At 42.7% G+C, this 24,511-nt stretch overlaps 1 protein-coding gene across 1 annotated transcript; it reads left to right on the plus strand.

The window, feature by feature from the left end:
* The first annotated feature begins 20,191 nt into the window (after positions 1-20,191).
* rnf26 (ring finger protein 26) lies at positions 20,192-23,662 on the plus strand. Its single transcript, XM_004075683.4, has one exon. The coding sequence runs from the start codon at positions 20,569-20,571 to the stop codon at positions 21,910-21,912; it is 1,344 nt and encodes a 447-aa protein (XP_004075731.1). The 5' UTR covers positions 20,192-20,568; the 3' UTR covers positions 21,913-23,662.
* The last annotated feature ends 849 nt before the right edge of the window (positions 23,663-24,511 follow it).

Consider the following 24,511-nt stretch of genomic DNA (forward strand, 5'->3'; position numbering starts at 1 on the left):
CGCCCATAGTTGCCCATAAATAGTCCGTGAAACGCCCACAAATGAATATTCATTGATTGCGAAACCATACCAAACACGGAGAGAAAATCAAAAAAACGTAACTTCACTCAATGTGAAGTAGAAGTTATCGTTGGCGAGGTGGAAAAGAGGAGAATAATGTTGTTTGGAGGGCACAGTGTGGCCTTACTAATGCCAAAAAGGCACGTGAGTGGCAGACGGCGGCAGACGCTGTAAATGCTGCAGCCTCACAACCTCGGACCGTGGCCGAAATAAAAAAGAAAAGGTCGGACATCAAAGTCAAGGCAAAAAAACGTCTAGCGCTGAACCCCCCCCCCACACACACACACACACACACCCGTGTCTGCCACGGGTGTGTGTGTGTGGGGGGGGACACCGGAGCTGACCCCTCCTGATGAGAGACTGGCGGCAATAATTGGGGAATCCCTTTTAAGTGGAGTGGTGACTGAGGCGCAGGGGGACACCGACGCGCCAGATGCACCGGGTGACACACCCCCAAAAGCCCGCAGAGGAAGTCGGAACCGGCTCATAAGCCACTCGTCCTCGTTTGCCAACAAGTTTCCTTGCTGTCTAAAGATGCGTTCACTCCGAATTCTTCCATTTGCCACATCTTCTAAGAGCGCAAGATCAGCCATTGTGCGTCATTACGCATTGTGATGGGGCATTTTATTTTCATCCATTTAATTACATCTGACAAGCTGCAGATGTCGGTAATAATCGACGTGGAAATGGGAAATTGATCAGCGCAAATGTAATTTCTTGTTGCTTTCTGAATGGTCGAGACATACGCCATACATTGTTTCATCAAAAATAAAACAAACTAAAGGCATATGCATGAGTATGGAGTTAATTCAGTCTCAATAATCAGAAATGCACACAACTCCATACATGAGTACCATAATTCTGTAGCTTATGAAGAAATGTTTTACTATGAAAACAACTTTCCCTAGTGGACAATTAATGCATCTCTCTCTATCTATCCATCTGTCTGTCTAATTGCACCTATATCTGCTCCGCCAGACGGACACATTGACGGGAATGTCAGTTTTGTACATTATTTCGTTCTGTTAAATATATTATTTATGATGATGAATTGCACAACATGCCAATATTGCAGAACATATTTCACTTTTCTTTTTGCAAATAAGTGTTCATTTGAATTTCTGTTGTAATTTTCGTTTGATTTTTTTTTGTTTGTTTCACTGCTGATCGATCCAACGGGTGTTCGTGTAGGCTGTTAATTGTAAGACTTGCTTTGTGAAGTCCTCATGTTAATTCTGAGAGGCAGTATTGTCATTTTCACTTTCACGTGTTTCTTCCATCTGCCGACGGCGTCGCCGTTTCTCATTTCACCCGTTTTTGTGCGTACGCCTGGGTCAGAGCTTGCGTGAAGGACCGCACATTTTCCCGTCAAGTTTGCTTTTTATAAATCTCAACTATTGCGTAGAGAGTGGCGTACGCCTTCTTTTGTGCGTACGCAACGTTTATAAATGAGGCCCCTGGACTTCTGGTAATGAACAAGCCCAATTAAGCAGTGTGCTTTTTTCAAATACTCACCCTTTTCACCATTTTTGCTGCAGATGAAGTCTTTACATGAGCAAAATAATCTGATTAATAAGCAGCTGCTTTTAGCACAAAAGAAGGAAGTTGTTTTTTTATTTTAGCAGGACAGAAAACAACTTGGCACTTTACAGCTCATTCATAAAATGGCATGTTTTAAGTTCATGTTATAGAAAAATAGTGTGAATTAGACTTATTTGAATTTTCAGATGTACAGTATCAGTTTCTCTATATTGAAAGGGATTTTCATGTGCAACATTTGTCATTACTTTGTTTTTAAAGGAATACCAAGGTGCACTGTTCTCTACCCCCCCCCCCCCCCCAGTAACCCATCTCATGATATTAAGGTCTAAATCATTGTTTTTCTGTTGCATATAGAAGACTAGTCCTAAAAATAAAATGCTACACAAAAAGGTTAAATTAATTATTTTGTTGCTCTCTAGATGAAGCATCTGCATTAATACCAGTGACGTGCGGTCAGGTGAGGCAAGTGAGGCACAGCCACACCTGTCATAATCGTGATAAAATAGAAAAATGTAAATTAAGAAAATATTATTTTCCACTGATATGTGTTAAATATACATTTTCAGTCAACTCAACTCGCTTTCCACAGTTTCTGAGGTGTGTGTTGCATGGTCACAAACGGAGCGGAAACTCCGGGTGAGGCTCTTATCTGTATACTTTAATTTGTTTACAGTACACATGAATAATTTAAACACAAGTAGAGTGTTCAATCCATCTATAAAAGAAATATTCTCTGTAGGACAAATATGTTCTTGTGTGTATTTTATAAGCTGTAAGCTGCTGTTGGATGAATGCTGAAATATTTAGTGCTTTCATTGTAAATCTGACTCCAGAGGAGTCAGTGCCTCACCAACCATCAACCTCACCGCACATCACTGGTTAATACACGCATAAACTTTTCATGCTCCTTTTTTTCATTTTTATAAACAACAGTACTTTTTAAGTTATTTTGATAATAACAATGCTGCTATCTCTCTCTCAGATTTAGGCTGTAACTCTGTTTGGGTTACAAAATCATGTAACACAGCAAGCCACTGGTTACCAGAGTAACAAGTCTGTCTCAAGCACTGACAACACAAAACTTGCTGCCAGCTGTAACCCTTGTGCTATCCTAGGCACTTTAACATTGGGAGTTGGGTAATCTAGACCCACTAGACAGTGCACTGAACCTTTTTTCTTCAATGATTTGTGAACCTCACTGGTGTCCATGGATTACATGAAATCTGTCCACCTTTATCCACCTTTGTCATGGTAGGGAGAACACGTCAATGTAAGGGTGGGGTCATCTGAGATAGCACAAGGGTTAATTAAAGAAACATCGCACTAATGAAAGCAATGTTGCATGGATAGAATTTTATTAGAATAAAAAAAAACTGGCAAGTTTTGTGCATATTTAGGCAATTAAAATAACTAATGAATAAGGCTAATTTAACCCTTGTGCTATCCTAGGCACTTTAGCATTGGGAGTTGGGTCATCTAGACCCACTAGACCGGGGGTCGGCAACCCGCGGCTCAGGAGCCGCATGCGGCTCTTTAGCGCTGCCCAAGAAGCTCCCTGGAGCATTTTCGAAAATGTAAAAAGATGGGGGAGAGAAATATATTTTTTGTTTTAATATGGTTTCTGTAGGAGGAAAAACAAGACACCATAATTCTTAACGTTTTCCAATGCTGTAAAAATGTGTAGAACAAATATTGTAACGCCCAGCAGGTACGTCTCTTGTAGCGCGAAATACGGGAGCCATGGTGTCAATCAACTGGCAGCGCTGGAGAACTGTCCATGTCCCCTACACCGCACGAGTCCAAACAGTCTCAGAAAAGACTAGGCAGCACTCATGGTGCAACATAAAGAAACAACATAACAGGACGAATAAACTAAGGTGGAACAACAAAACTGCCATACGAAAAGAAATGTGGGCAAACAGAAACGCTCCTGCTGAGCCCTAATTAGATCAGGAGACCGCATCCCACAATCCCTTGCTGTTAACAGACCTAATGTCATGGTGCCGCTGTCAGACTCCTCCCCCTCCCAGCTCTGCTCTGCTCCTGACTCACAGCTGTGACCCATCACCTCATCAAGCCTCTGCTCTTCTTAAGGAGACCCAGCTCCAGCAATCATCGCCAGTCCGTTAACCCTGACGGTTTAATATCAAGCCAAGAGAGTCACCAGAGTTTTACACCACCCCGAGCAGCAGCAGACTCACTGTTACCACACTGACGCCTTGCATCCTCAAGAGCCACTGTTCCTGTGCTCCGCAAGAAACTCCAGCCACGCCACTCTCCAAAACCCCCAGCCTCGTCTCTCTCAAGAGCCTCAGCCACGCTCCTCTGGAACACCAACCACGCTTCACGCCAGGATCACCCACTCAGAACCACAGTCACGTTTGCCCTTAGTCCTGCCTGGATCAGCTAAATAAATCTTCATTTACCTACAACTTACCTGCCTCTTCCTTCTGGGTTCCAGCACCTGGGTCCATCTCGTGTTCTGATCATGACAGAACGGACTGGCCAAAACCCCGACCCAGCTGACCCAGAAGGACTCCGCCTGGCAGTCAATCAGCAGGGTATCATGCTGGGACGTCAAGCCGACGCATTGACCCAAATGGCCTCCGCCCAGCAGGATTTATTTCGTCGTCTGGAAAGTATGACACAGACTCTGTTAGAATTAACGGGACAACAACCCAGCTCTGCAGCTCCAGCCCCACTTCCGCCTTCCGGCAACCTGACGGCTTCCGCTTCCGCCTCGACCCCGGAAAACTACAGATTACAACCGGAGCCGTTTCACGGTGACGTCGAAGCATGCGGGGGTTTCTTGTTACAGTGTCAACTGCTATTCCAACAGGCCCCCCGATTCTACCACTTGGATCACAGCAAAATAACCCTAATTGTCAATTCCGTCAGGGGTAAAGCGCTACAGTGGGCCCAAGCCTTCCTGGCGGCCAATCCCATCTCTCATCTCCCGTTCGAAAGATTCATCGGTGAGTTTCGACTCGTTTTTGATCAACCTAGAAAGCAGGAAGAAGCCACAAGACGATTGCTGAGCCTCAAGCAACGCAATCGATCTGTCAGCGACCATGTGATAGATTTCCGGATCCTAGCAGTGGAGGCTGGATGGTCTGACCCGGCGCTTAGAGGTATTTTTTACCAGTCCTTAAATGATAACATAAAAGATCACTTGTGTTCTCAGCCCGAAGCTTCATCATTTGAAGAACTGGTTTCCGCTGCGCTACGTTCCGACACCCGCCTCAGAGAACGTCATCATGAACGTAACTCATTACCTCGCAAGCAGCCATCCGCTAATCTGTCTCCATTCACAGTCCATCTTGCTGAATCTCCCCCACTCAGACCACGCGAACCACCAGTGGAGCCCATGCAGGTCGGCCATTCCAAGCTGTCTGCAGAGGAGCGGCAGAAGCGCAGAGATGAGGGGTTGTGTTTCTACTGCGGAAATCACGGTCATCAGGTTTCCCAGTGTCCGCTCCGTTTAAACTCCCGAACCCCCCGCTAGACGGCAGGCCGCGGGCGGGTAAGTTTATCGCTCCCACCTCCAAGGACTTTTGCTACATCCCTGTCAAGTTATGTTTTAAAACTGTGATTACCGAAACTCATGCTTTGATTGATTCGGGGGCCGAGCAAAGTCTTATTGATCTAGATCTGGTTAAATCACTCTCGTTGCCCATGGAACCCTTAGACACCCCCATAAAAGCTGCCGGTTTGGGGGGTCAGCATCTCTCGTTAATCACCCATCGTACTAAACCCTTTCAGCTCGTTACGTCTGGTAATCACCACGAGTACATTCAATTTTTTGTTACTCACGCTCCGCAAAACCCTGTAGTATTAGGCTACTCCTGGCTTAAAACCCACAATCCTCAATTTGACTGGGTCCACCAACGCGTTATAACCTGGAGTGCTTCCTGCCTTGCTAACTGTCTCCAGTCTGCTATACCCGCTATGTCACCCGCTGACACCGTAGTTGCTGAAAACATTGACCTCACTTCTGTGCCCTCCTGTTATCATGATTTCAGAGCGGTCTTTAGCAAATCTAAGGCTAATTCTCTGCCGCCACATAGGCCTTATGATTGCGCCATAGAACTCCTCCAGGGGGCGACTTTGCCCAAAGGCCATCTGTTCAACCTGTCAGGTCCAGAGAAAGCTGCCATGGAGTCTTACATCCATGAGGCTCTTTCGTCCGGTCACATCCGCCCGTCTTCCTCTCCGGTTGGTGCAGGTTTTTTCTTTGTTGAGAAAAAGGACAAAACGCTACGGCCTTGTATTGATTACCGTGAGCTCAATCAAATCACGATCAAAGACAAATACTCTCTCCCTCTTATTAGTTCTGTGTTCGACTCTGTTCAAGGCGCTCAAATTTTCTCTAAACTCGACCTTCGCAACGCCTACCACTTAGTTCGCATGAAAGAGGGCGACGAATGGAAAACCGCATTTAATACTCCTCTGGGCCATTACGAATACCTGGTCATGCCCTTCGGCCTTACTAACGCCCCTGCGGTTTTCCAGAGACTCGTCAACGACGTCCTCCGGGATTTCATTAACCGGTTCGTCTTCGTCTATCTCGACGATATTTTGATTTTCTCTCAGGACCCCATTCAGCACGAAAATCACGTTCGCCTAGTCCTATCCCGGCTCCTTGAAAATCAGCTTTTTGTTAAGGCTGAGAAATGTCTGTTCCATGCCTCCTCTATCCAGTTCCTTGGTTATATTCTCGAGGCAGGAAGCATCCGTCCAGACCCAGCGAAACTCGAAGCCGTCTCTCAGTGGGAACCACCTAAAACTCGCAAAAAGTTACAACAATTTCTTGGTTTTGCCAACTTCTATCGCAGATTCATAAGAAACTACAGTAGTATTGCAGCACCCCTCACTCAATTAACCTCCATCTCCAAGCCCTATGAATGGAGTCCTGAGGCCCAGACCGCTTTTGACACCCTCAAGTCTCTGTTTGTCACGGCTCCTATACTCATTCAACCTGACCCCACGAGACAGTTTATTGTTGAGGTTGATGCTTCAGACACTGGTGTCGGTGCTGTCCTCTCCCAAAGAGAACACACCTCTGGAAAACTCAAACCCTGCGCCTTCTTCTCCCGGAAACTTTCTCCAGCAGAACGTAACTATGACGTAGGAAATCGGGAGCTGCTGGCCATCAAGTTGGCGCTGGAGGAGTGGCGACATTGGCTGGAGGGAGCTAGCCAACCATTCATTGTGTGGACCGACCATAAAAACCTGGCCTACTTAAGGTCTGCCAAGAGGTTAAATTCCCGTCAAGCTCGGTGGTGCCTATTCTTTGACAGATTCAATTTTACCATTACCTACAGGCCGGGCAGTCGTAACACCAAGCCTGACGCCCTTTCCCGGAAATTCAGCTCTGACAACTCTCCCGCTACTACCACTATCATTCCCTCTACATGCATCGTGGGGAATCTAACCTGGGACATTGAGAACCGCGTCATGAATGCCCAAGGTGAGGAACCTAACCATGACCCCTATCCTGACGGTATCCTCTACGTTCCCGCCTCTCTCAGATCCGACGTTCTCTCCTGGGGTCACAATTCTCGTATCGCCTGCCATGGAGGAGTTTTCCGTACGCTCAATCTGATCCGGAAGAGGTTTTGCTGGCCCAACATGGAGAGGGACGTGCGTGAGTACGTTGCCGCATGCACCACTTGTGCCCGATCCAAATCATCCAACTCTCCCCCTTCAGGCCTACTTCGCCCATTACCCACTCCTCACAGACCCTGGTCCCACATTGCTGTGGACTTTGTTACCGGTTTACCTCCCTCTCTAGGCAATACAGTTATCTTCACTATTGTCGATCGTTTCTCCAAAGCAGTCCAGTTTATACCTCTTCCCCAGCTCCCTACCGCCACCGAGACTGCAGACCTCCTAGTTAACAGTGTTTTTCGCCACCATGGCATACCCGCTGACATCGTCTCTGACAGGGGCCCACAATTCATATCCCAAGTATGGAAGGCTTTCTGTTCGGCTCTGGGCGCCACAGTCAGCCTTACCTCCGGTTACCACCCCCAATCTAATGGCCAAGCGGAACGGGCAAACCAAGAGCTGGAAGCGGCTCTTCGCTGCCTGGCAGCTCAAAATCCTGCTGACTGGGCCAAGTATCTAGTTTGGATTGAATATGCCCATAACTCCCACACTTCGTCAGCCACTGGGATCTCCCCATTTGAAGCCTCTCTTGGGTACTCACCACCTCTGTTCCCTTCTCAGGAGCTCGATTTGGCAGTGCCCTCGGTCCAACACCATCTCCAGCGCTGCCGACGCGTGTGGAATCAGACCAGGGCTGCTCTCCTCCGCACCAAGGAGAGCAACTGCCGCGCTGCCAATCGTCACAGGGTGGTGGGACCCACGTATCAGGTTGGACAGAAGGTGTGGCTTTCCTCTAAAAACATACCTCTGCAATCCACTTCTCGCAAGCTGGCTCCCAGGTTCATCGGCCCATACGTCATCGACCGCATCGTCAATCCTTCCTGCGTCCGTCTTCGCCTCCCTGCGGCCCTCAAGGTTCACCCTACGTTCCATGTTTCTCATCTCAAGCCTGTTCTGGACAGCCCTTTGTGCCCGCCGTCCGTCTCCCCTCCACCCACCCGTATCATCGATGGCGCTCCGGCGTTCACTGTGTCCCGCATCTTGGATATTCGTCGTCGTGGCCGTGGTCACCAGTATCTGGTGGATTGGGAAGGGTACGGTCCTGAGGAACGCTCCTGGGTCTCCCGTTCCCTCATCCTCGACCCTTCCCTCATCACGGACTTCTACCGTGCCCACCCTGATCGGCGTCCGGGACCGCCTGGAGGCGGTCGTTGAGGGGGGGGTACTGTCATGGTGCCGCTGTCAGACTCCTCCCCCTCCCAGCTCTGCTCTGCTCCTGACTCACAGCTGTGACCCATCACCTCATCAAGCCTCTGCTCTTCTTAAGGAGACCCAGCTCCAGCAATCATCGCCAGTCCGTTAACCCTGACGGTTTAATATCAAGCCAAGAGAGTCACCAGAGTTTTACACCACCCCGAGCAGCAGCAGACTCACTGTTACCACACTGACGCCTTGCATCCTCAAGAGCCACTGTTCCTGTGCTCCGCAAGAAACTCCAGCCACGCCACTCTCCAAAACCCCCAGCCTCGTCTCTCTCAAGAGCCTCAGCCACGCTCCTCTGGAACACCAACCACGCTTCACGCCAGGATCACCCACTCAGAACCACAGTCACGTTTGCCCTTAGTCCTGCCTGGATCAGCTAAATAAATCTTCATTTACCTACAACTTACCTGCCTCTTCCTTCTGGGTTCCAGCACCTGGGTCCATCTCGTGTTCTGATCATGACACCTAAAATGCACATGACTGCCACTACAATATTAAATTTCAACATTTCTGTCAACGAAGAATTGCATCATAGCCTGCGACACACGTTTCTACCAGCAGGGCAGCGGCGCAGTCTGCAGGCGCCGCAAATGCTTGAAGCTGTTCTGTCATTCGAGCGCAAGCTGACTGTCTTTGCCAGAGATCTACAGCGAAAGAGAAGAGGATGCTGCTGCGTTTTACCCTTGCACTGACTTGCTTGGCATTTGCACAGAAATCAAACTTAACTGTATTAATTTGAATTTATATACTTTACCTTTTCAAAAGGCTATTTTTTTCTTTTTATAAACGCAGGCTGCATTTTATTGCACTCTGTTTAGCTCCCAGAGAGGGGCACGTCATGCACGTTCCATTTTGTTGTTTTTGTTTGAATCCTCAAAATAAAAATGACATCAAAAATCAGATTTCTTTACTACATTTCTTTAATTTTATCAAAACAATGAAACATAATTCATTGATATTGTAATGAAGTTAAACTTGCACAACAGAGCAGTCACGCGACGTGTCGTTCTCGAATGCACTGCAGGGCAAACAAATATTTAATCGTTAATGCCCATAAAGTTTTTGTAGCAACTTACTCATTTTGATAGCAGGGTAATATAGCTAATATAGATACATATTGCATGTGTTGCCTTCATTATAAGGCTTAAATAGGGCTTTTAATATTTTGCGGCTCCAGACATATTTGTCTTTTGTTTTTTTCGTCCAATTTGGCTCTTTCGACATTTTGGGTTGCCGACCCCTGCACTAGACAGTGCTCTGAACCTTTTTTCTTCAATGATTTGTGAACCTCACTGGTGTCCATGGATTACATGAAATCTTTCCACCTTTATCCACCTTTGTCATGGTAGGGAGAACACGTCAATGTAAGGATGGGATCATCTAAGATTGCACAAGGGTTAAAGAATAATTGCTACTCGTGCAGTAACAGCAATTCATGAATTACCAACCAAATATACTAGATTTTTCTAAAAATTTGATCTTAGAACAAACATTTCAACATTTTCAAACCATTACGGCTTTGAGTGTGATCTTCATGCAGTGTTGTGCGGGTGAGTGATTGATGGTCACACAGGGCTTCTGTTTATCTCACTGCTGCTATAAGCTTAAGAGCTGAACTTGTGGACTAAGGAAGGAAAAGGGAGGAAGAGAAGTCATTCTTTCCAGGCCATTGAGGCCAAACCCGGCACAGTTGTTTTGGGGGTTAGTCTGCCTGCTGGGCATGAGAGGCAGCTATTGTCAAGGTCGGTTTTGGAGGCCGGGAGGGGTTTGAGCAGACTCTGGTGTGGCAAGGGAGCCCGGGGGAGGAGTGGGAGAGAAATTTAAATTTCTGTTAAACTCCGTCACAAAAACCAGCCTTGTGACAAAGAGACACTCTGAGGACCACAGAGGCTTCACGGCTTCTCCATGGTGATAAAATGTTGTGGTGACATTAATCTCAATAAATCAGCCCACTGACCCATCTTCACACTGTGACAGTCTGGAAAGACTTTGTGCATAAAAAAGACAAAAAGAGAAAAGCCTGAAAAGTTTGGTAAGAGAAGGAAAACAAAGATTGAGAAACCACTTTCTCGACCAGTTTGCTCTAATTGGTCAAACATTGCTGGAACATTAGTCAACATGTTTTCAATGAGTATTTTTGTATCACACGCTATCAAATAAAGCAATAATTGGGTAATAGCTAAAAGTTTTTTCCTTTTTTGGTTAACACGTAAAAATAAAAAAAATCTTTCTTGAAGATAAAGAAATTTGTAAAGACCCACTTTAAAGGAAATTGTGTTTTTGGTGGTTTTAACATGTTCTTGTGGCCTTTTTCTCATGATGGAGGACAGATATTAACAAAATTGAGAAAAATAAAATGGCATCTGCTAGTATTTCTGTATTCATATCATTGTGAATCAGGAGCAGACAAAAAATGTCAATTGAAAAGGCTGCAGCACTGACATTTTTGCTACTGGATCCACAAGTCCCTGCTCAGCTCCATTCTGATGCATCCAATTGCAGACAAATAGATCCAGTAACATCTTTGTTTTCCTCGTCTGAGCTGACATCTGACTCAAAACTGTACAGCTGAATAGCTCCAATATTGCTCAACACTTTTGTTGCCCACTAATGTTAGATTGGGGTTTTGAGGGGCTGTAAGCTTGCGGGAGAGAGAGTAAACAAAAGGATGATGGGATATCAGGGGAAGCGTACTTCCGCGCCACATGCAATTTTCTGATGAACATCTGCTGCTCTGCAGAAATTATGTCCCAGAAAACACAAGTTTTTTGTTTTGTCTAAGTCATACAAAGACTACTGGAAATGCTTTTACAATAGATCAAAACATGATGGGAATGGAGCTTTAAGAGCTACTCGAAATTAGTTTGTAGCTTTGTTATTTCTATACTTGACAGCATTTTTAATTAAATTCACAGACTTAAATAACTACATGAATGTATTTACTGAGAATATAACAGCATAATATCTGTTCTTCCTATAAGAATAGGTATTAAAATTCCTTGTTTGCTTTGATAATTTATTGAGATCTGAAAAACTCAATATTCATTCATCTTCTTTACCGTTTATTCCCTTTCGGGGTCACAGGGTTGCCGGAGCCTATCCCGGCCACTTGGGCGAAGGCAAGGGATGCCCTGGACTGGTCGCCAGTCTGTCGCAGGGTAGAATGTCCTCAATCACACATCCATTCACTCTCACACTCACACCTATGGACAATTTAGAGTTGCCAATCAACCTATGAAGCATGTTTTTGGAAAACTCAATATGTTGTCTGTTAATAGGACCTATCATGCACACTTTAAATTTGTGACATGAAAAACTCAAACAACAATGAAGATGTAATTCACGGAGCAACTTTATTCTTTGTCACGGTGTCATTTCCCCGTTGTTAATTGGGCAGAAAATTACACCCAATCAACCAGGGTTGAAAGAAATCTATGTAATAATTTGGGAGAAAAAAACGCGTAAAAAATATTCTCACAAAGCAACTTCCTGGTGTGGAGCAGATGCAGAGTTATGAGTCATGAAGCAGGAAACTGCTACTGCTGCCTGTAAGCTGCTGGACATCCTGCAGATGCTCAAACAACGCCCTGAGAAGATGGCTCAAAGAGCAGGAATGACACTCTGCGGGACCCTCACATTCTTTGTAACTATTCATACGTCTGTGAGTCACACAGGGAGAATCATCCCTGCCTGTTTTATCTCACCTTTTCTCCCTGTTTCCCATTGCGGCGAGTTGTGGCCTCTCACCAGCATTAGAGGCCCGAGGCGCGGGGTTACAGAGGAATGTAAGGTCTTGCTCTGGGTCTTGACCAGTCTGCACTCAAGTGATTTCTACTGTTTAGAGTCAGAATTTTCCCATAGAAGCTTGTAGTGAACCGCCTACTCGTCATCCTTTTTCTAGTATAGTCAACAAAAACATTTTCCAACTGCACATCTATGTAGACTTTGGGTGCCGGACAAATCCTGCAATAAGCCACAAAGAATGTGAGGACACAACATGAAACGTAAAGGCACAGCTTCCCTATTACAGTTTTTACAGTCGTTCAGAGAGCAGTTTGTGTCACAGCCAAAGAGTAATCATGGTCAGTAAACTATCCAACACGTTTGTGCTGTTGTGTGGCTTCAGCTCGTACTATTAAACATGTATATATTTGAGTCTGGGGAAATCATTTATAGTTTATTGCGGACTGCACTCAAGAATGTAAAAGCGTGTTGTTTTTAAGTCATAATTAAACTCTGATTGGATGACTTAATACATTAACTATGGCAGCAAACTAGGAAGTTAACACAAGTTTTCATGAAATCCAGGAAAGTCATAGTCACTGTGTACAGGTTTAGATTCAGGACACGTCAGTGACTTTCATTTCAGTTTTTTTTTTTTTTTCAGCTGTCTGTCCTCTGACTTTAAAAGGTCGAACCAAAAATAAATAAATAAAGGAAGTAAATAAGTAACAGAGTTGTACCAGTGCTCTGGATTGAGATTCAGCTCACAAAAGCATTTGTCATGATGAAATAATTGTTCGGAAAAGAATAAAAACTTTGTGGTATTATGGAGAATTTTGATAAAACATCATCATCATCAAAACATCATATTTTTCATTCATTCATCATTTTTTAACCATTACATGGTCAAGGTTTTCATTGCTCTTGCTTTGAGCACTTTTTGTTTCTGCTGAGGCAATTAAAATGCTTTTACTGGACTTCAGAAACACTTAGCGTAACATTTTTAAAGTTTTTTAATGATCAACAGTGATGTGTGCAAAACTGTTTATGATCCATAAACTACACTTTTCATCTCTCATACATAGGCCAGAACACATTTTCTCCCTGAGGACAATAATTTTTACGGTACCTTACCTTTTAACATATGGCTGACCTTAAGGTATATCAAGGAAAGAGTCTTCATTTAAAAAAAAATTGTTTCACTCATTTTAAATAAATTGTTCAATGGTTGGAGTCAAAAAGATGGGGAATCAAAGAACAAATTTCCCAAATCCATTCACAAATTGGAATAATAATAATGTTTTACTGTAGTAGAATATTACAATTTATCAAAATCAATCACTTTCATTTATAAAGTGCTTTAACACAAACTGAGAGTTGAACAAAACGGTGAAAAGTAAAAGCTCAATATCATAAAAACAGTTCAAATTAATTCACAAATGAGTGAATAAAAACATAGAAACAGCTGTTTTCTTATGATGGAGGACATATACAGTGTACAGAAAATTAAGCTTAAAATTGCATTTCTGCATTTATTTTATTCAAATCGTTGTGGATCAAGAGCAAACAAAAAATACTGTTGGAAAAAGCTTGTTGCTGTTACATAAAATCTGGAATGGGCAGGCTACATGCTCCCTGCTCCGCTCCATTCTGATGCCACTAATAGATCCATGAACGTTTTTGTTTTCCTCGTCCGAGCTGGTATCTGGCTCTAGTCAATACAGTTTCATACAGCTGGTTAGCTCCCATATTGATCACCATTGTTGTTGCACTGGTAACATTACGCTGGGGTTTTGAGGGGCTGTAAGCTAACAGGAGAGAGTGTAAACAGATGGATGATGGGAAATGAGGGAACCTACAACTCAGACGCCAATTTCAGATGAACTCCTGGCCAATCTGCAGAAACAATGTCCTAGAAAACGACACAGATTTTTGGATTGATGAAAACAACATACGGTAATCATTATTAAAAATTACTGAGAAAGCTTTTAAAATCAATCAAAAGATGATCTGAGTGGGTGTTTAACCCTTGTGCTATCTTAGATGTCCCCAGCCTTACTTTGACATGTTCTCCCTACCATGACAAAGGTGGAAAGATTTCATGTAAACCATGGACACCAGTGAAGATCACAAATCATTGAAGAAAAAAGGTTTCAGAGCACTGTTTAGTGGGTCTAGATGACCCAACTCCCAACGTTAAAGTGCCTAGGATAGCACAAGGGTTAAAGGTAGAAGCAGACCAAGATTTTTTTAGTTAAGTTTTAAACATAAAACGATAGCTGTCTATTGTTTATAGACAAAGCATTTCAAAACATTAATATCCTTTCCAGAAGGCTTACACATGAATTAGCGTTTGATTTAAACTGTCTCATTTCACTGTTTGAAATCATGATAGTCTTGATGGTTCAGTGAAGGCTTCTGTTGCTTCCTGTGTCGTTTCCTCTTGTAGTAAATTCTGTTCACTGTTTGTTGGTGTAAAGAAATGGACTCCAGGTGCAAGATAAAGGGAACAGTTAAACAGTTCAATCTTGTCACTCTTTAATTTGGACTTAAAAATACGGTAAATGTGTCAACAAAGGACGTTTTTTTAGAGATCGTGAAGTTTGTTGAGGACATTATGCCAACAGGAAAAGAAATGTTAGTTATTAATGTTGTTTTCTAAAGAAATGCTCACACAAACCTGTATACAGTATGTGCAAAAATAATTATGGACTACAATGTATACTGTTTTATTTGAAATCTTATATTAACAACTTGGCCCAAGTGCCAAATGTGGCCCTCCATGTCCTTTTACGTGGCCCGCGAGAGCATAAAAGTTTTTAATTTCTTAAAATAAAAAATAAAAATTAGTGTGCATTTATTTATATCTAGGGGGAATCTGAATTGAAATATCGGAACTATACATCAGGACGTAAACACTGTCCTTATTACCTAACCTGACAGAATCAAATTTAAAATGATTTATAATAGAGTAAGAAGCAAACATATGTTTTCTATGCAACTGTAATTGTCACTTTAAACATTGAGGAGTGGCTGCATTTATTTTTTATTACCTTTAGTTACATCTATAACTTACATCTGGCCCTTTGAGGACAGCCACTATGCTTATGTGGCCCTTGGTGAAAATGAGTTTGACACCTCTGCTCTAAAATGTGTGTCAGCTTCAAAAAGGATTTAGAATAAAAGAGGCAATTAAGAAAATGACCAGTTTTTCAAAAAGAACCACAATATCTTCATTAGGTTGTCAGGGAGTGGCTTTAATAAACAAAAGGATGCCACTAGGTTTGGAATGCTGGAATCTTTTTACCTCACATGTTTCACATTAAGCAATAGTTATGTTTGTTAGGACCACTGAGGAATCTTCAAAGGATGCGGCAGTTTTTTGACTAATGCCCACTGAATCGCCTGTCTTTTAGAGAGAGGAAGGTTAGCCCAGCAGAAAACAAACAGAGGAAGCTGACCGCTGTGCTGTTGACGGACCAGAGGAAGACTATAGCTACCATAAAAGGAAAAGCCGCAGAAGCTCTCTGTCTGAGACAAAAAAATGCAACAAACCTTTTATAGTTTCTTTCACTGTCCTGCATTTCCCTGTTGCATTATTAAATCCTTAAGTTATTGTTAAGTGTTTGTTGGTTCCAAACAGGATTTCCCATGATCATATCTGTGCGAGAAAGAGAGGTCAAGGAAGGAAGTTGGTGTTAGGATGAACTCCAAAGCTTCTTTGTTCCATTGTCGTTGAAACGGGTGATGTAATGGGTTAATATACAGTATCTGAGCAATAAGACCATGTTTGTGTAAATATCATGACTGGAGAAGGTAAAAGTCAGCAGATGGCGATAGGGGTTAAAAAACTGTCTTCTTCTTTTCCTCTTTGGTCTTCCTCCAGACATCTTGTCTGGCAGCTCCATACTCAGCATCCTTTTTTAAAAAATGTCACTGTCTCTCCTCTGGACATGTCTGGACCATCCAAGACTGGCCTCTCTGACTGAGCTGTCCCTCTGATGTACTCATTCCTGATCCTATCCATCCTGGTCACTCCAAATCAGAACCTCAGCATTTTCATCTCTCCTCCCTTCATCTTTGCTTCCAGTTATTTTCCTCAATACCAATGTCTGAACAACATGGTCTCACCACATGTTTGTACACCTTTCCACTCTCTTTTTCACTTCTTTTCCACACTCCCCATTACTCTGGACCAGGGGTGGGCAAACTACAGGATCCGCCGGCCTCCATGTTTGGTCCAGCCCACTGAACAATATGTTTTTAGTGTTTTTTTATCTGGCCACATGATCAAGACCCACATAGAAGGTGACATTTTATTCCACCCTTCTGCAGTCTGTGCTCCAACCTGAAACCCTGTAAAATCCCTGTCAAGTAGAACAGAAGACAGTCTTCCCTTTCTACGTCGCAGTTCATTTTTCCCGGTTCAGCTCATTCTTTTAGAGAGATTATGGTGCTTTTTTTAACCCTTGTGCTATCCTAGGCACTTTAACGTTGGGAGTTGGGTCATCTAGACCCACTAGACCAGTGCTTCTCAATTATTTTTTGCCAGGCCCCCCCTAGGAAAAAGAAAATGTTTCGCGCCCCCCCTAAACCCACCACCACCACCCCACACACACACACTCGCGCAGTGACAATATATGAGATAAGTATCTATAGAAATTGTGTAAGTATACCTCAAACTGTATCTTTTAACATTAACAACAGATAAAATCCATATAAATCCACTTTCAACAAATATTAATTTTATTTTGCCACTCAGAAACCCTGTTCTAGTGTAAAACAGAAAAGAAGCTTAAAGTGCCTGAGATTAAAAAACATCTGTCAGTCCTTATTTAAACATTTTGACCAAATGAACTATTTGATGCTGAGAAAAATAATTCAATTAATAAATAATAGTAAATGTGAATTGATCTGAAACATTAACAGCACCAATATATTTAACGTTTTTAGTCTGAAGAAATAGGTAAAAAACATTGTGCTGATTTTTTTTCTAAATGATGGATTGTTTATCTATGATCTCATAAAGTGCAGCTGTTTTCCTGAATTACCTGCTGTCTTTCTGTCTGTCTGACACCAACAAAACGACAGGCAGACAAAGAATACAATTATGGAAAATAAAGACACGTTATCAAAATGTCTACAAGTGTTCATAAAGAATGACAGTATTAGCATGAGCTGAGTAATCTAAAGGCTAGTGATCCTGGTGTTGGGCAACAGGCAGCTCTCCCCGTGCCCCGTTTCACCTGGCCTACAGAGCCCACACCACCCCTCCCCTTTCGTTCTCACTCAAGCAGCCGCGTGTGACACGAGACAGGAGGCGCTGCACGGACGGGGATTCAAAGGTTTCAGGCTGTTACAAACTGTGATATAACAGACAATGGGAACCGAATAGTGGACCAGATTTTTTTCCAAGCACTGAGCCGCTGTCACCACCGCCCCCATGTTAAATTTGCGCACCGGAGAATTGCCCTTATTGCCTGTCCCTAAAACCGCCACTACTGCGCACCCCCCCTGGCATTGCTTCGCGCCCCCCCTTTTTTCTTCAATGATTTGTGAACCTCACTGGTGTCCATGGATTACATGAAATCTTTCCACCTTTATCCACCTTTGTCATGGTAGGGAGAATACGTCAATGTAAGGGTGGGGTCATAGGATAGCACAAGAGTTAAACAGCACTCCCTATTCTGTGTCCTGATTGGCTAGAGACCCTGTCAATCAATTTCCTCTGTGCAGTGTCTTTTGTACAGAAACGCGGAGCTCTTCAGATCATAAATCTGTGATCGATCAGATCTTTGTTTTCACTCTAAGACCCTGGGCCTAATTTCTATGAAGGTTTGAGAATTTAAACAAGAGAAAAGGGTGAAAATGTTCATGTTTGTGTCAGAAAAGTGTATTTAGGCAGTGAGGAGTTTTACTGCCATAAACTTAAACGTCTGTAATCGGACTCCGTGGATTTCACCGATCACGGTTATTTTTAGAACGCAACTCCTGGAATAAACGAGGGAACTCTGTAGTGGTGAAAAGGTAACGCATAAATATGCCTAGCTGCAACAGAAGACATGGAAATTAGCTTTTTTCATTACTACTGAATAAGAAACAGACGTGCAGGACACAGCCACTCAGTTTGAGCGCAATGTGTGACGTGTGAGGAGCTGCAGCTTCAAAGTCTCAGCGGGACAAAGACGGGAGAGGATCCACTATTTATTGTTTTTCTTTTTAATTTATCAGTATGTTTTTTCCTGACTTTGTGTCTTTTAATGTCACAGTTATTTGGTCATTTTTTATTTTATAAATAGTGTTATTTCTTTTATTAAAAGGATTATGAATTAATATACTTTATTATAGGGCTTTACAAAAAAGAAAGATCAAAGAAGTTTAAAGAAAAAGACTTATGTGGCCCTCACAAGAAAAAGTTTGGGGACTCCGCTCTAGCATCCATGTGGTGTTGGAAGATTTGTTGTTTTTTATTCTTCCTATCATTCAAACACCACATGAACGCAGCATTTCTCTAAGTTTTACACAATTGGCCCTAAAATGAGAACAAAAGTTCTTACCCTAAAAACTTTAAAATGCTCTGTTTTAAAATATAAATTTCAATCCAAATGTTTTCAACCAGATTCCATGTTATTTCTTTCTCACTCCATGCATCTGCTCCTGGTCCGGCCCTTCTATTCAATTTTAGAACCCTATGTTGCCCAAGAGTCAAAATAATTGCCCACCCCTGGATCACAGTTATTTTTAGAACGTAACTCCTGTAATATACGAGGTAACTCTGTACTGGTGAAAAGGTAACGCAGATATATGTCCAGCTGCAGCAGAAGACATAGAAATGTGCTTTTTTCCTTACTGGATGAGAAACAGAGAGCTGCAGCCCTCAAAGTCTCAGCTGGTCTGAGACGGAAGAGGATCGACTATTAATTGTTTTTTCTTTTTAATGTATCAGTCAGTATATTTTTCCTGACATTTTGTCTTTGAAAATCACAGAGAGAGTTATTGGTCATTTTTTGTTTCATAAATAGTGTTATTTATATTATTAAAGAGATCATGAATTAATAAAACTTTATTATAGGGCTTTACAATAAAAAAAATATAAAAGAAGTTTTAAGTTTTAAAGAAAAAGACTTATTGTGGCCTTCACTACAAAAATGTTGGGGACTTCGCTCCAGCATCCATGTGGTGTTTGAAGATTTGTTGTTTTTCATTCTTACGATCATTTAAACACCACATGAATGCAGCATTCCTCAAAGTTTTACATGAGGTACATCAAGCCATTGGTGCAATTGGCTCTAAAATGAGAGCAAAAGTTTTTAACCTAAAAACTTTAAAATGCTCTGTTTTAAAATATAATTTTCAATCCAAATGTTTTCATCCAGATTCCATGTTATTTCTTCCTCACTCCACGCATCTGCTCCTGGTCCAGCCCTTTTATCCAATTTTAGAACCCTATGTGGCCCGCGAGTCAAAATATTTGCCCACCCCTGCTCTGGACTGTTAAAATTGTATTCCTCTCCTTTCCACTGTCCTTTTTTACATAATGACAGATACAGTTTCATAGGCTTATAAAGGCTTTACCGGAAGCATTAAAAAAATTACATCTATTTTATAGGTTAAAGACTTAACTTGTCTGCACATTCAGATGGCCTTGATTCTACTACAAGATACTTGTTTTGTGGAAATTTCATTTTTTACTGATTTAAATAAAATTAAATTTTTTCTCATTACCAATCAGTTTTATGATAATTAAATAAATCTGCATCACGTTAACTAAACACTTGGATTTTGTGATTTAAAAAATGACTATATTTTATTGTTTTACTTTTTGTACTAATATTTTATTACAGAGAGAAAACGCTGTATTTGTAATAACTAAAATGTATTCATTTTTTTAATCTTCTGCTACTACCTTTTTGAAGTGTGGTTTCCTTTGTATTTTGGTATTGTTGATTTTTTTAAATAAAGTTTAAATGCTTCCAATTCACCGGAACTACACGAGATCACGTGAAACGAGCAAAACAAATATGGCGGTCACAGAGAGAGTACCATAAAGCTAAGCGGTCATCCTTTTTGCGTTAATTCTCATTTTCTAGTTGTTTTAAAAACATTTTTACTGCCATATGCACGTCGCTTGATGAATACGAGCGTCCTCGCGCCGCAGAATCGACCACAGAGCAAAACCGAAACCAAGAAAATGAACGGAAGTGTCAGGCGTTCGTTTGAAAACAAACATCCGGCTTTGCGTCGCGTGCGTTTTTGTGTCCCTGTTAAGAGATGGACAGACATGAACTCTTAGGTGAAGGAACGTCTGTGATGTTCGTGAACGCGGATAAGGCCGCGGGGCGCCGCAAGCTTAAATAAGGACGAGCCGCCATGGGTTTTGTTAACTTAGTGATAACTTCAGTAGGAAAATGTCTGGACGCGGTCTGCTTCCTTCTGGACCTAAACTTTCTCATGGTCCACACGGTGGTCCGGACTCTCCTGACTCTGCTTGCCTTCATACACAGCGTGCCCTCCCTCCTCATCAGTTCGGCTCTGCAGCTGGGGAACCTCTGCATGTACTGCGGCATGTGCGTGGCAGAGGCATCCTCACACCTCGCCCACGGCTCGGTCAGCCTGCTGGGTAGCGTGGTCCTGGCCCTGGAGGGGCTGCTGGAGAGCCTGAAGATGGTGGGTTACCTGTCGATGCACGTGCTGCTCAGAGGAAAAGAGCACCTGTACCGCAGTGTGCTGTCACTTCTGGAGGGTTGTGGCATTGCTCTCAGCCTGGTGGTCTACTTCACCAATACGGTGGTGAACTTTGTCCTCATTGCCACCCACAATGTCTACTTGGCAGCAGTCAGTGTGTGGCAGACGGTGTCCAGCCCACTCCAGAAGGTGGTGGAGCTCGCTCTGACCTCCATCACTTGTCTGTCCAGCTGCCTGACGGGAACGTCAGCTTTCCTGTGGTCTCCTTGCAAGCTGGTTCTGGACTTCCTGATCTCCCTGCTGCATATGTTCATCAGTATCTTCATATTGAACATCTATGGCCTTCTACTCACCGTCACTATCGCCTTGACTACCACCGCCTACCTTAACCCAGGACTGGTCCATCAAGCCTTTATTCGCCTCGTGGAATACATGAAGTCTTTTTCTGTTTTGCGGGGATTTTATCGGGCTGTCCATCGCTGTGTCACGGCCCTGTGGAACACTCGACATCTGCTCCGCCGAAACATGCAACACCTGCATAGGTCTCTCCGTCACCTCCAGCTACTGCAGGCTGCCATGTGGCAGCAGCTGTCTCAGTGCAGCAGGCAGCTGTGCCGTCTTCTGCGAACGATGCTGCACAGGGGCAACAGAGTCGGAGGCGACGGCGACCCCGGAGAGAGGAGGCGGGACCCGCCGGACGGGAGAGCAGGAGGCGGGGACCACCGGGAGCTGCTGGATTTAGTGTTTCCCTCCTCCAGCAAAGACGGCCCTTTGAAAAAGCTGCTGTCTTCTGGAAAGAAGCGTAAACATTTGCCTGCTGAAAGCCTACTGACTTTACTGAAGGAGCAGGAGGAGAGGAAGAAGTGCGTGATCTGTCAGGATAGCACCAAAACCGTGGTGCTGTTGCCGTGCCGACACCTGTGCCTGTGTCGAGAGTGCACAAACATCCTTCTGAGGCAGCCCATCTACCAGCAGAACTGCCCTCTCTGTCGTCACATGATTCTCAACACTATGGACGTGTATTTATAGGGATCAATGATCCGTGAAAAGCCTTACAGTATTTACAGAAATAGAAAGGAGTAACGATAAGCCTAAGAGTAACACCAACACTGTTCTTATGTGATATTCAATCTGTTCTTTCTCCATAAAGCTGTAAATCTAAAAAAAAAAAATGTATCTGTAATGTTTTATTTTGAAGGTACTCCTCAATCTTAAAGGGATCAGTGTTAAAACAGATCATAGTGGATACTTGGTATATCGCTTTTACTATTTTAGATGTGAAAAGCAAAGAAGATTTCCAGACTCTTCTTGCAAAACTGGGTAAAAAGCTGTGGAAACTAAACTCAAAAGTTGCACATACTCAAAACGAATGCCAAAAATCTGCAGTCTAAGCTCCATTCTGCACATTTGATACCAAAATGAGACAAACATTGATTAACACGCATAGTAAATCTGTTTTTATAGACCAGAAGTGTGTTTTTTTTAATGCTGGGTAGTGCTGTCACTAACAGTCTCATTTGGATTCTATTTTTTTTTTATGTTTCTTTTGTTAGCTTTCTTTTTCGACGTTTATTTATGGAATAATTCTATCTCTAAATAGTATTTTTACTTGCCCTGCATTTAAAATTAACAATGCTCTGTGCATAGGATACACATGTACCGTTGAAAGTATTTTTTGATTTTTTTTTTCCCACTTTTAACCCTCATTTCCATATTAACCTATTAACATTGCATCCTAATGCTGGTTAAAGGTAGTTAGCTTAAAATCTCTAGTACTCAAAGAAAAGTGAGGCATCCTTTTCATATTTTAACCCAAGAAATCTACCAATACAAATGGAACATACCATGTGTGTAGCAGGGTCGTACTAAGTTATCAGAAGTGCAAAAACGCTAAAACTGTGTACACAAACATTTTAGAATAAAAATTGTGCTTTAGGTTTGTGTTCCTGTCACTCTCATTCTAAACAGCTGCAGTCTTTGTTGTTTCACTACATTGCTGTTGAGTCTCAGGTGTTCTGATCCATGTGTGCCCCCCAGAAGAGCTGAAGCGTTTCCCACCGCTCACATCTTAAAGCACTGAGTAAAGGTGCCATTTTTATCTGTTCCTATCACAAACCTGGCAACCCATAAGGAGTTTCGAGTTTTTCCCTCTGACCTCAGCTCTGTGTGGCATTAGAGGCTTTTTCCAGACTGTCAGCTGAGCTCTGTTACAGTCACCATCTCCAAACAATCCATAAATGGTCTCCCCTTTCTGTCTAACACACTAAGAAGCAGATTTCTGTTGTATAAAAGCAACATAAACTAATAACACCAGTAGCCCAGTTATATTTGCTCTCCTGGTTTATTTAATGCTTTCTCAACTGAGATGTTGGTTTTATCCTGTTAAAAGTTTACAACAACAGGAGGAGGACATGTGGGATCACATGAGTTTCAAGGACAAATGTCCATATCATTTATACATTTTTTTTTACTTTTAAATCAACATGTATTTTGTGCTATGAAATTATGATTGCTGTGATGTAAAAATAAAAAAGTAGTAAATGAATGTTTTTTTTTTCCTGTACTCTGGCTCCTCAGGTATTTTTGAAACACTGTTGGCATTCCTTACTAATTCCTTGCGTGGGTTTGAAAATGTGACTCAGCTGTTGTTTGCTGCTACATTTGGCATGTATGATTAGAAAATCTGAAAGTATTGTGTAATTATTTTTTTTTTACAGGTGTGAGTCTGCAATAAAACTAGCAAATTCACAGTTCATAATAAAACAAAATCTAAAAGAAAGTTTGTCTGGGTTCTCCTTCATGAGTTTGGGATACAACATCTTTCTGAATGAAGCTTATACTATATTATTTTTTTAGAATTATTATTTTTTTATATTATTTATCGCTGGTCATATTTCACTCTTCAATACATCCTTATTCACTTCTTCCTGCTCCTCAGCAGCCACCTCTTCCACTCTGCTCTCTAACTTTTTCCTCATTTATCAGCTCTTCAAAGTTCTTCCATTTTTCCAGCACACTTGGAACCTGTCAACACTTTTCCATCCCTGTCCTTCATTACCATAAACTCCCAAACACCCTTTCACCTCTGTCTTTCTGTACAGATCCACCTCTCCCTCACACACCCTGTGTTTGGTCTTTTCCACCTCCACCTTGTGCTGCAGCCTCCTTTCCGTCCTCCCAATGCCCCGCGTTTTCCTCTAAACACTCCTCTAAACGTCTTCATTCCACCACCAGGTCTCCTTATCTGTCTTCCTTGTTTCAGATGACACACCAGTCTCTCAGATCATTTTAGCTGTCCAGTCATCTGGAAGAACTCCTGACCTCCCAAAGTTTGTTTTAAATCCTCCCTAAAAGCCACACAGCATTTAACCACTAACAAGATAAACGGTCTATTTCAAGCTTTAGACTTGTCACCTTATTTTACTCTTTTCACCTCCAGAACATTCTTAGCAATCTCCCCCTTAAAGATCTCTCCTCCTCTGTTTCTCTTTTCATCCGCACTATGATAACACTGCATGAATTTGTTCCCATCCTGTAATCCCTGTGCTATCCTAGGCACTTTAACATTGGGAGTTGGGTCATCTAGACCCACTAGACAGTGCTCTGAACCTTTTTTCTTCAATGATTT

This window comes from Oryzias latipes, chromosome 13 (genome assembly GCF_002234675.1).
Source record: "Oryzias latipes chromosome 13, ASM223467v1".
Taxonomy (NCBI): domain Eukaryota; kingdom Metazoa; phylum Chordata; class Actinopteri; order Beloniformes; family Adrianichthyidae; genus Oryzias; species Oryzias latipes.

Bases quoted from the DNA above. Each gene is read 5' to 3' on its own strand.
- rnf26 (XM_004075683.4), top strand. From the start codon at position 20,569: ATGGGTTTTGTTAACTTAGTGATAACTTCAGTAGGAAAATGTCTGGAC.